The following is a 12,254-nucleotide window of genomic DNA, read 5'->3' on the forward strand; positions in this document are numbered from 1 at the left end:
AAAAAAATAAAAAATTTCCATATAATCCAGCGATCCCACTGCTGGGTTTATATCTTAAAGAAAGGAAAACAATATATAGCAGAGACATCTGTACTCCGATGTTTATTGCAGCCCTTTTCACAATAGGCCAGGATGTGAGATCAACCTAAGTGTTCATCCATGGCAGAATGAATAAACAAAACTTGGTACATATACTCAATGGAATGTTATTCAGCAAAAAAAAAGATTGAAATCCTGTCATTTGCAACAACATGGATGGAACTAGAGGACATTATGTTAAGGGAAGTAAGCCAGCCACAGAAGACCCGATATCATGTGTTCTCACTCAAATGTGAGAGCTAAAAAGAATTGAACTCATGGAGATAGAGAGTAGAATGATGGTTACCAGAGGCTGGGAAGTGTAGTGCGATGGGAAATAAAGAAGGGTTAGTTAGTGGGTACAAAAATACAATTAGATGCAAGGAATAAGATCTAGTATTTGGTAGCACAATAGTGCAACTACAGTTAATAATTTATTGCATATTTTCAAACAATGGGAATAGTGGGATTGGAACGTCCCTAATACAAAGAAATAAGACATGTTTGAGATGATGGATGTTCCAATTACCCTGATTTATCATTACACATTGTATGCTTGTATCAAAATATCACATGTACTTCATCAATATGTCCAACTACTATGTATCCATAAAAATAAAAATAATTTTTAATTAAATAATTTTAATGGAGTTTTAAAATAAGTTGCTTCAGTTTCTTTAATGATCTGAGTAATAAATATTATAAGAAATGTCCACAGGAGAAAATGGAAAAGTTTAAAATATTCTAACTTTTAAAAATATTATTCTCAGAAATATCTTATTTACAGATTGAGTAAATGCAGCCTGCGTAATCAACTCTCCTAGGCTTTATTTCCTCTTTTCACCAAAGAAACGACTTGGGAAAGAAACGACTGTTTATTGATGGGTTATTACATGCCAGACACTTTCACATTTGACATATCATCAATTCCTTGCAACAACTCTATGCCGTAGATATTATTTTCTTCCTCTCTTTCAGGTGGGGATATGGAAGTTCACAAAAGTAACACACACCTAATGCCAGAATTTCACAGGTAGCTGTGTGAAATTGAAATTCACACTCATAACTTCTCGACTCCAAAACTTAGGCCCTTTCTCACATATTTTGTCCCTCTTCCTAAGACTTCTTTCATTACACTTGAAAATGCAAGCTAACATTTATTGAGTTCGACTTTGACCAAGTATTGGTCCAAGCATTTAATACCCCATATTAACACAAACCCCATAATAATGCTATTACGTAAGTACCACTAATATCTGCATTTTATAGAAGAAGAAACCGATGCATAGGAAGGCAAAATAACCGACCACATTCCCCTGCAGAGCCATATTTGCACCGGCTGGCCGTTTCTGTGCTCTTGACCAATACATCGTACTCTCTTGATTTTGTGTGTTCCCAGGTAACCCTAATCAACAGTGAAATAACTTCTCTTTGGAAGCACATCTCCCATCTGCCTCACTTTAATGTGTTGATGTTCACTGAGACCAGAGAGAGAAACAACTTGACAGATCTTGCACAGCGTTGGGAGGCTGCGCTGGTTCCAGAGCTGCCTTAGCAGGTAGAGGTGAGGGCTGCCGCCAGATGTTCTAGATCCAGCTGGAAAGACAAGTAGGTGACCTAGAAACGGACCTAACTTCTAGGTTCTCTTCTGTATCTGAGATTGGGCTGGACTGTCTGCAATAATTTTGGGGTTCAGTAGGAGGCACCCCAGTTTAACAACCAGAAGACAACACATCATTCCGTTGTCATGTCCTCAATCTTTTATCACGTGTACTTACTATCCTGGGAAAAATGGTTTAGGGCAGGGGTTGGCAAGTCTGGGGCAAATCTACAATGCCTCTTGTTTAGACCATTAAGAATGGTTTTTGCATGTTTTAGTGGTTGAAAAAAATAGAAGTACAATATTTTGTGACGTGAAAAGTCACAGGAAATTTTAATTTCAATGTTCATAAAGAAGGTTTTATTGGAGCACAGCCATGCTCATTTGTTCTCCTACTGTTACGGCTGCTTTTGTGTTACAGAGGCAGAGTTGAGTGCCTGGCCCCAACTATTCTATCTCAGCATAAATCAAGAGATGGGAGAAGAACATGATTCAGGATGTGCTTCTCTGTTGCTCTACCAGTCATCCCTTCTCACCCATGGGGCTGATACCAATCATCACAACTTGGGATATTAAATGAGAAGCCATTCCATGAAATCAGTGGAGTAGGTCAGCCACAGACATCAAGCTAACCAGCCAGGTGAAAAACTGGTATCAGCCATTTTCAAAACTACCACTAATTTTTTAATGTTTGAAAACCGAGTTAGGGCTTGACTATCTTTTTCAGTCTGACCACTGTAAGTATATAATTATTTCAACAACCATAAAGATTTTGCTTTTATTGCTTCTCATAAATACCAGTTCTGATGTAAATGAAATGACTGACATTCACAAATTTGCAAATTACCACTGACCAGAATATTTTTAATAAGTTTTTATTTAATCACATTTAGACTTCATTTTAGATTGTACTTTATAACTTAATGCATTTATTTATTCATTCATTATTGAATACCCACTCTGGCAGGCCCAACCTTGCCTTCAAGTGGCTCATGGACCAGTGAGAGAGACTGACACACAACAGTTAACAGTGTCCAGCCTCACTGACACTCCGATGAGGTGCCGTGGCCTCACCCAGGACACCTAACCCTGACTGGGTAGGGTGTAGGGGCGACAGTGGGGATCAGACCTGCTTTCCCAAGGAAGTGATGCCCATCTGCATATTTAAGGGTGAGAAAGAGTGCTTTGATATAGTCCAGACTTGTGTGTCTCTCTCTGTGTGTGTGTGTGTGTGTGTGTGTGTGTGTGTTTGGTTAAGTCATTCTGCTCAGGTTTGTATAATGATCTTTCTCAGTCTAACCCAGAAAGATGTAAAAGCATTTGCTATTTTTAGCCCATCATATCTGGGCTTTCATAAAACCAGCACAAAGCAATACGATTCAGAAAGAGAACAGTAACCAAAAAATCTAAAAAAATAAGTAAATAAAATAACCACAGGTACCTACTATATCCAACCTAGCATATACTATGTTATATATAGTATGCATCTATTTCAGCATTATGGACTAGCTTATTATGCCATATTTTTCATAGAGGTGACACTTAGTAAATGTGTTTTTAAACTTACAGCTGAGGGGCATGGTGGAAGCCCCAGCATGGAAGCGAGTCTCATCAAACTCTCCCTTATACCCTAGACAAGAAAACAGAAATGTATGTGAACTGCTTTGTGATAGATTTATTTTAAAACAATGGGAAGAAATTTAAAAACACACACACACACACTTTGAAGGAAACAAATCTAGCAAACCTACTCTTTACCACAACTGAAGCATATGCCGAAAGCTCTCCTTTAACATTCATCGCTGACGCCCGGTACTGAGCTGTATCTTCAAAATCACATCTGAAAGAACAGATGGAAATGAATATCCATTGTAGTGACAATCCTTGTAATTACTAGCTGTTCTATCAGGGAACTCGTTGCTATCACAGCCCCTCGCAAATCAGTGGCTAACACATGGCTCTTTGGTTCTCCTGGTATAGCTACTGTCTCTGATCTACCTACCTGTGGGATATTACCTAGTCCAAGTGATCTACTGCAGTTTCATGCCAGCAGCATAGACTGGGGAGAGAACACCTATAGTTCACTGTGACCCTAACCTGGGTTCATTTAAAATGTCAAAAAAAAATGTCAACCAAGTGCTAGGCACATAAATTACAGAGTGAACAGCACTGTGATCTGCTTACTTGTCTAAAGTTGCATTGGGAGGAGAAAATGTGCAGGCATGTACCTTTGTAGCAAGTAACTACCCAGAGGCACACTGGAGGGCGTGGCTTTCCTGCTGTCCTGCCCCTGTGGTGGGTTTCAGTCTGGGGGCAACCAGGCAAAAGGGAAGAGAAAGAAGCAGTCCCTCCATGTAGATTCCCACAACCTCCCTGAGCCAGGTTGGTCTATGTGTTCTAGCTTCAAAGCTCATCTAAGTTATTTACACTTCATTTCCACTAAGGTTCAGGCCATACTTGGAATTTCAGCTCACAACACAACACAAGAAGCACCATTTGGATGTCCTTCTAAGTTATAATACAGAAATTGGAATTCTTATAAAAATGGACCATTAGGGAGAGAATGGTCTCATGGAGAGATGAAGAGGCTAAGGTTTCAAAGCAGGTTGTTTTATGCCTTATCATTACCAGTTTCTCATGTTCTTCATTGTTTCTCAGGGTTTAGTTTCATTTGTGTAAATTTTTTTTCTTGCTGAAATTTTACAGACATCAATAGAACCCCAGGAAGGCAAATACAGTTGCCCTTTTCATAACTACTTAATTTTGAAAGTAACCACATAGCTCACTGCTGCTTCAGCAGAACCACCCACTGGCAGAACTGACCTGACTTTGGGTCAGGGTCAGTGCTTGGCAAATGTCACAGGGTCCTAGCATCACTTGGCCAACTCCTCTGATCTGAGGAGAAGGCTATAAGTCTCTTGAGAATGAATGATATAAATTTCACCTTGACATTTATGCACACCATGGTTTTATCTAAACTGAAAATGGTGGGAGCTTGTTTAGCTTTTTCATTGACCTAATTAGGTTTGAATTTCAAAATCATCTTGGGAGGCATAATAAACATTTGGGAACTTAGGAATTTTGATGTAGGTTTCATTTTCAAATTTTGCTTTGGATTCTACTTTAAGCTCAAACAACTCAATGTCTAGCCTGCTTCACATACACAGATTGACAGAGTACATACCATGGTTCCTGGCAAGCTAAAGGAAAGAACATTATCTCCAAGTTTAGCCCACATTCAATGTCACCTACCCGGATCTCCATGGCCTTTATTTATTAAAAACAAGAGAATGTGATGATGATATTGATTTGGGACTCTGAAATGATTACTGAATATAAATGCCTCTTTATGCAACATATTTTTCTTACTTACATCTGAGAAAAATTCCCAAGTATATAAAAAGATAAATAAAAACATGCAAATTGGTTTTTTTCTCACCATTTTTGACCAAATCCAAATATAAAATCACTTTGGGAGGTAGTGTGGGTATGGTAAGGATCAGTCATACATATCACTTTCAGGTGTGCACCCAGAGAAGCACCGTATATGAATGTCTCTCATTGTGATCACACAGCATTGGGAAGAAATAGGGAGAGTGGCAGTTAACTGCAGGGGTGAGACGCCTCCCTGAGCAATGGTGAGCAACACATGGTCACTAATGTTCTCTTACGCATTAATCTCCAGAGTGTGCATTCCATATCGACTCTCAATAATATACTTTCCAGGGTTTGCATGGACATTTATTGGCACCTGGTTTTTATACCTATAACAGAATGGAAACAAAATGAAGTAAGCTGAAGTATAAACAACTTCATGATTAAACACACACATACAATTCTTATTTTTGCAGGAACACCTGTAAACAGGGCGCTGAGGGTAGCAGCAGCATCGATTAAATAAATGTAAATCATATTAGCTTACGTGAAGTGCACCAGCAATACAATCACATTCTTGATGAAGTGCTTTGCCCTCTTCTATAAACTTACATGAAAAATGTTGACTATTCACAACAATATGGCTGAATGTCATGTAACATAATGTTACCAAAAAAAGCCAGTTACAAAAGAGTGCACAGCAAAATGATTGCTTTTACACAGAATACAAAAACAAAAAGACTAATGCTACTAGAAATCAGTAGTGTGTTGGGACACATGAAGGAGGCTTCTTGAGTGTCAATAATGTTTATTGATTTGGGTGTCAGTTACATGGGTGTGTGCAATCTACAAAAATTCGCTAAAGCAATTCATTTATAAAAGTCTGCAGTCTTTGGGAAGCCAAGGTGGGCAAATCACTTGAGGTCAGGAGTTCGAGACCAGCCTGGCCAACATTGTGAATCACCATCTCTACTAATAATACTAAAAATTAGCCAGGCATGGTGGCACACATCTGTAATCCCAGCTACTCAGGAGGCTCAGGCACGAGAATTGTTTGAACCCAGGAGGCGGAGGTTGCAGTGAGCTGAGATTGTGCCCCTGCACTCCAGCCTGGGCGACAGAGTAAGACTCCATCTCAAAAAAAAAAAAAAAAAAAGCAGTATATAATATGCATACTTTTTGTGTGTATGTTATATTATAATTTAAAAGGTTTTAGGCCCGGCATGGTGGCTTTTATGCATGTAATTCCTGTAATCCCAGCACTTTGGGAGGCTGAAGTGGGAGAATCACTTGAGGCCAGGAGTTTGTGACCAGCCTGGGCAATAAGCAAGACCCTGAATCTACAAAAACTACAAAAAATTAGCTGAGTGTAAACCTGTAGTCCCAACTACTTTGGAGGCTGCAGTGGGAGAATAGCTTGAGCCTGAGAGGTTGAGGCTGCAGTGAGCTATGATCGCACCACTGCACTCCAGCCTGGGCAACAGAGTGAGACCGTGTCTTAAAATAAATAAATAAAACAAACAAACAAATAAGCTTTTTAAAAATAAATAAATAAAACAAATAAATACATAATAAGCTTTTTAAAAAGTTGATCACTGTTGATGTAGCAGAGAGGAAGGCTTTGTGTTGGGGGTTTTATTGTTGGCTATCTGTGTAGGATGAGAGCAAAACATTCTTCCTGCTAACATTCTTGCATGTTGTTAGAAGCAATATCATTATTATTATTATTATTTTGAGACACAGTGTCACTCTTGTTGCCCAGGCTGGAGTGCAATGGCATCATCTCAGCTCACTGCAAACTCCACCTCCCAGGTTCAAGCGATTCTCCTGCCTCAGCCTCCCCAGTAGCTGGAATTACAGGCACCGGCCACCACGCCCGGCTAGTTTTTTGAATTTTTAGTACAGACGGAGTTTCACCATGTTGGACAGGCTGGTCTTGAACTCCTGACCTCAGGTCATCCACCTGCCTCGACCTCCCAAACTGCTGGGATTACAGGCGTGAGCCACTATGCCCAGCCTGCAATATCATTGTATTGAACGATCGTTATATTTAAGTGTTTTATTCAATGTCATAAACAAACACGGCTCTTGCCTTGGAAGAATTTATAATACAAATCATGAAAGGAAACTTCTGACAAATAAGAGCTCAAAGCCTCCCTTTTTCTGACTGTTCCATTATCTGGTTAAGCCCTCAGAGAGTGGACTACGCAGGGGGCCTCTCCCTGGGACCCTGTCTTCTTGGTCTGTACGTGGCACCTGGATTCTTCACCACTTCCTCATGTTCTCAGTAGCCACTGGCTATGGTGCTGGACCAGGCTTTTCTACTTAAACCGTTTTCTGCCCAAAAGAGGAACTGGGTTTCACTTGTTTCCCTTTCAGACAGCCCACTTCGCACGCACAGATGACGTCAATAACCCTGATAAACACAGCTGACACAGAGAATTGACTATGAGCCAGGCAATGCTCTAAGCGCTTTTTGCATACATTGGTAAGTTCAGTTCTCACAACCACCGTATGAGATAGTGCTGTTTTTAACCTCATTTTCCAGATGAAGAAACCAAGGCATGAGGGTTTCAGGAACTTGCACAGTCACACAGCCAGGAACAGCAGAGGGGGGATTTGAACCGGCAGCCTGGCTGCTGACCCATATGATGCTTCCATTTTCCAATTGTTCTCTCTGCATTTCATTTCTTCAGACTTGTGGACATGATCATAAGGAGGTTTGGGAGTAGGGAACATGATGGAAAGGGAGAGAAAGGAAAAATACTGGCTTCAGTCAGCTCCTTCCTTTCCCCAACTCTCTCACACACACATACACCCCTCCGTCCCTAAAGCACGTTATTCATTTTCTACACTTCGAACAAACAAGCAAACAAACACTCTCCTCCATATAGCAAAACCTGAACTCATCCTTCAAGATTCAGATCAAATACAACTTCTTCAATAAACTCTTCCCTAAAATATGATACAATATGAATTGTTCCTGCCTCTCTGCATCAGAGTTACTTGCTTCAAATTACTAAATATAACATTTGTCAAAATTATGGTTGGATATATGTCTCTTCTATTAAGTTGCCAAACCTTTGAGGTTGGGATTGTGTCTGATCCACATTTACTTTTTTTTTTTTTTTTTTTTGAGACAGGGTCTCACTCTGTCTCCCACGCTGGAGTGCAATGGTGTGATTATAGCTCCCTGCAACCTCCACCTCCCAGGCTCAAGCAATCTGCCCACCTCAGACTACCAAGTAGCTGGGACTACAGGTATGCACCACCACACTCAGCTAATTTTTTCTATTTTTTGTAGAGACGGGCTCTCGCTATGTTGCCTATGCTGGTCTTAAACTCCTGGGCTCAAGCAGTCCTCCTACCTCGGTCTCCCAAAATGCTAGGATTACAAGCATGAGCCACTGCACCTGGCCTGATCCACATTTACTTCTATTCCTACTCCTGAGGAAGAATGAGTCATGGCAACCAGCAGGCCCTCAGAATTGGTTAAATTTGGTTGAACAGAATTATTACGTAATGCAATAGGTTAATTGTAGCTTCATAATTTTTTGTCTGAGAGAACAGAGTTCTGACAAACATATATGTCATGATATGGATGATTTTATTTTAAATAAATAGAGATGAGGTCTCACTATGTTGCCCAGGCTGGTCTTAAACTCCTGGGCTCAAGCGATCCCCCTGCTTCAGCCTCCCAAAGTTGGATGATTTTAAATAAATGCACATGAAGAAAGTAAGATGACACTCTGAGTCTCAGTTCCCTCAGATGTGAAATGGAGAGGGTGGGACTGGCTTAAGAATCACAGCTGCGTGGCAGGTGCAGCAACATAACCTTCTCCAAACACAGAAGACCCTACAAGTTGATGCAGTGCTGTTTCCTGCCAGCAGCTTCAGACAGCTGTCTCAACCCAGCTCGAGCAGACAGGACTATCTGATAAGAGATGGCCTGGAAAAAGAAATCTACTGGCCACTCCTAATCTCCAGCGTTCCCCGTTTAGATGAAGTACAGGGTAGAACATGTTAATTGGCATGCTCGTCTTCTATAATTGGTTTAGGTAATTTCACACTGGACTCAGAAGCTCACTTCGGCTCTGCTCTTTCTTGTGTTGGAGGGTTTTCAGTGGTTCCTCTTTGCCTAAGAAAAGCGCTGTGATACCAAAGGCTGTGACATGTGCTGTTTGACCAAATGACTCAGTGACACTCAATTTGGCTTCTGATCAAAAGTATTGCTCATATCTCTATAAAATTTTCATTACAAAGTATTCTGCAGCTCAGCAGTGGCAGTTCATGTCTGTAATCCCAGAACTTTGGGAGGCTGAAGTGGGAGGATCGTTTGAGGCCAGGAGTTCGAGACCAGCTGGGTAACATGGCAAGACTCCATGACTGTAAAAAATAAATTTTTAAAAATAAAATTAAAAAACTATTTTGCAGCTCCCATAGTTGCTTCACCATCCTTTCCTTGCATTACTACTCAATTTAGCACCTTAATGCCTTTCCCCCAGCTAACGACTTTTCTATTATCACCACATGACAAGAGAAATGGATTTAAAATACACGCACACACCACACATCACTTTGACTGCAGAGCCTGTAGTCTTTTCTCTGGAGCTCCAGATACCAATGTGAGAAATTCTTCATTTAAAGCAGTGGGCAAGGATTAAGTCAGAAAGGTATTTGATTCTATTCTCCAAGGAATTTCACCCAGTGACGCATTTAGGTTTGGAGTCACTTGAGACTGGCCGTCTTTAGCTTTAAGTCAGGGAAGAAAAGAAGAATTTGGGGTCTGTTCTGTATATACTTCACAGCTTGTTATTTCTGGAACATGAAATTCCAAGCTGAGTAGTCATCGGCTAATTTTGGAGGTTAATCCACACCCTGGGATTACATGTCAAAAACTTTCTTAAATCCCTGTGAATATTCAGATGTATACTATCTCCCTTATCATTTTTATGTAATGTCTATGAATTGTTAATGAGCTTTCAGTATACTATAAGTTTTTCCAGTGACATTTCCTTTATGTGTGTAAAACACACAATTCCCCCGGACAAATTTCAGTTTGGATGTTGGGCCGAGTTTATAGTATGGGGTCACAGTAAAAGCTCTTTGGCAGTGTAAAGCATGATCAAGCAAAAGACTTCACAAAAATTATTTTCTACCCACAAATAATGCACACCAAGGTGATCTTTATTCTTTTGAGATGGAGTCTTACTCTGTCACCCAGGCTGGAGAGCAGTGGAGCGATCTGTGCTCACCGCAACCTCCGCCTTCTGGGTTCAAGTGGTTCTCCTGCCTCAGCTTCCCAAGTAGCTGGGACTATAGGAGCACACCACCACGTCCAGCTACTTTTTGTATTTTTAGTAGACATGGGGTTTCACCATGTTGGCCAGGCTGGTCTCAAACTCCTGACCTCAGGTGATCTGCTTGCTTCGGCCCCCAAAGTGCTGGGATTACAGGCATGAACCACCACGCCCGGCCAAAGATGATCTTTAATATACTGAATCTCACCACAAATGAGATTGCTGCTTATAATCCAACCTGTTTTGAATAAATCATTCTAGACCCACTTTAAAAACTAATTATCTGAGAGAGAGAGAGAGAGATCCCATTGATAGATTTTGGAATTACGTAAATAAGAAAAATCCAAAATAAAACTCCAAATCCATATGTTGGAAAACTGTTGTGAATTATAAATAATTTGTGTTAACCATTTTAAATATAGGCTGTTTTTTCTATGATAATATGGTAGTAACTAATAAATTTGAATATGTGATGAATAATTCTAATCTTGAAAATAAACTCAATGCATGATTCTATTATGAAATTTACAAACCCTCATAATTTGTGAGAATAGAAGAGTTTTCCAAATCTCTGCCTTTGTAACTATTTTATTCCTAGGTTTTGAATTATTATAATGGGCTTAATGACACATTTCTTTAAGTATCTATTTGACAATGACTTTTGGGTGAAAGTGAATAATTTTTTCTTTTTTTTTTTTTGAGACAGGGTCTTTCTCTGTCCCCCAGGCTGTAGTGCAGTGGTGCAATCTCACTCACTGCAACTTCCACCTCCCAGATTCAAGCGATTCTCCTGCCTCAGTCTCCTGAGTAGCTGGGACTACAGGTGCCTGCCACCACACCCAGCTAATTTTTGTATTTTTAGTAGAGATGGAGTTTCACCATGTTGGCCAGGTTGGTCTCAAACTCCGGACCTCAGGTAATCCGCCCTACTCGGCCTCCCAGACTGCTGGGATTACAGGCGTGGCTGTAACTGGCTGAAACTGAAGAATTTTAAACATGTATTGTAAATGTTTTGCTTGAGGATCTAGTCCAGTGTCCAACATATAGATATGAAAGCATGAGTGCCGAGTGAGTGAATGACAAATACACACTAATACCAACACATTGCTCCAATGAGTTTTCCTGATCTCCCTGCAGGCTACAATCAAGACTTCCATGGACAAATTCAATCTAGGCTTCAGGCCAGAAACCCAACTGAATCCTGCTCTTTAAAAAGTATACCTGTCGTGAGGTGGGGGGACAGGGAGGGATAGCATTAGGAGATATACCTAATGTAAATGACGAGTTAATGGGTGCAGCACACCAACATGGCACATGTATACATATGTAACAAACCTGCATGTTGTGCACATGTACCCTAAAACTTAAAGTATAATAATAATAATAATAAGTATACAATTAACACTATTCTCTCCTTTTAAAGAAAACTTTTTCCTTCTCCACTATTTCACATAATGTTTAAAATCTGACTAGGTAATACGTTTATATGGTTCAAGAACCAGAAAGAACAAAGGGTGCACAGTGAACCCTTCCTGGTAACTTCCTAGCACTTTCGTCCCTTTGACAAGGCTCCCGCTCAGGGTCAATAGCTTTTCTTAGGTTCTTACATATCCTTCCAGAATTTCATTATGCAAATAAAACAAACACAAACATAAATGCTTTCCCCCCATTTAAACAGAAAGGCTCTTATTATACAAGTTATTACATAAATGTATCCTATTAAATTTTAAAACTTTAATTTTTTTCACTACATATGTATTTTCCCTTCTGTGTTGACAGAGTCCTCCTGCAGGCTGGCCAGCTTCACGGTAGGGGTGCAGCAGCATCCTCTGCAACTACCTTTTCTTTCTTTCTTTCTTTCTTTCTTTTTTTTTTTTTTTTGAGACTGAGTTTCGCTCTTG

At 40.1% G+C, this 12,254-nt stretch overlaps 1 protein-coding gene across 2 annotated transcripts in view; it reads right to left on the reverse strand.

Moving 5' to 3' along the window:
- The window catches only part of MYOM1 (myomesin 1), a 152,268-nt gene that overhangs the window by 107,558 nt on the left and 32,456 nt on the right, over nucleotides 1-12,254 (reverse strand). For both annotated transcript variants that reach the window (XM_058438577.1, XM_032152705.2), the window contains exons 5-7: nucleotides 5,350-5,442; nucleotides 3,430-3,518; nucleotides 3,246-3,308 (exon numbers count right to left, since the gene is read on the reverse strand). In XM_058438577.1, coding sequence (XP_058294560.1) covers nucleotides 3,246-3,308; nucleotides 3,430-3,518; nucleotides 5,350-5,442 — 245 coding nt within the window. The remainder of the gene's footprint in view (nucleotides 1-3,245; nucleotides 3,309-3,429; nucleotides 3,519-5,349; nucleotides 5,443-12,254) is intronic.

This window comes from Hylobates moloch, unplaced genomic scaffold (assembly GCF_009828535.3).
Source record: "Hylobates moloch isolate HMO894 unplaced genomic scaffold, HMol_V3 SCAFFOLD_5, whole genome shotgun sequence".
In the NCBI taxonomy this organism is placed as follows: domain Eukaryota; kingdom Metazoa; phylum Chordata; class Mammalia; order Primates; family Hylobatidae; genus Hylobates; species Hylobates moloch.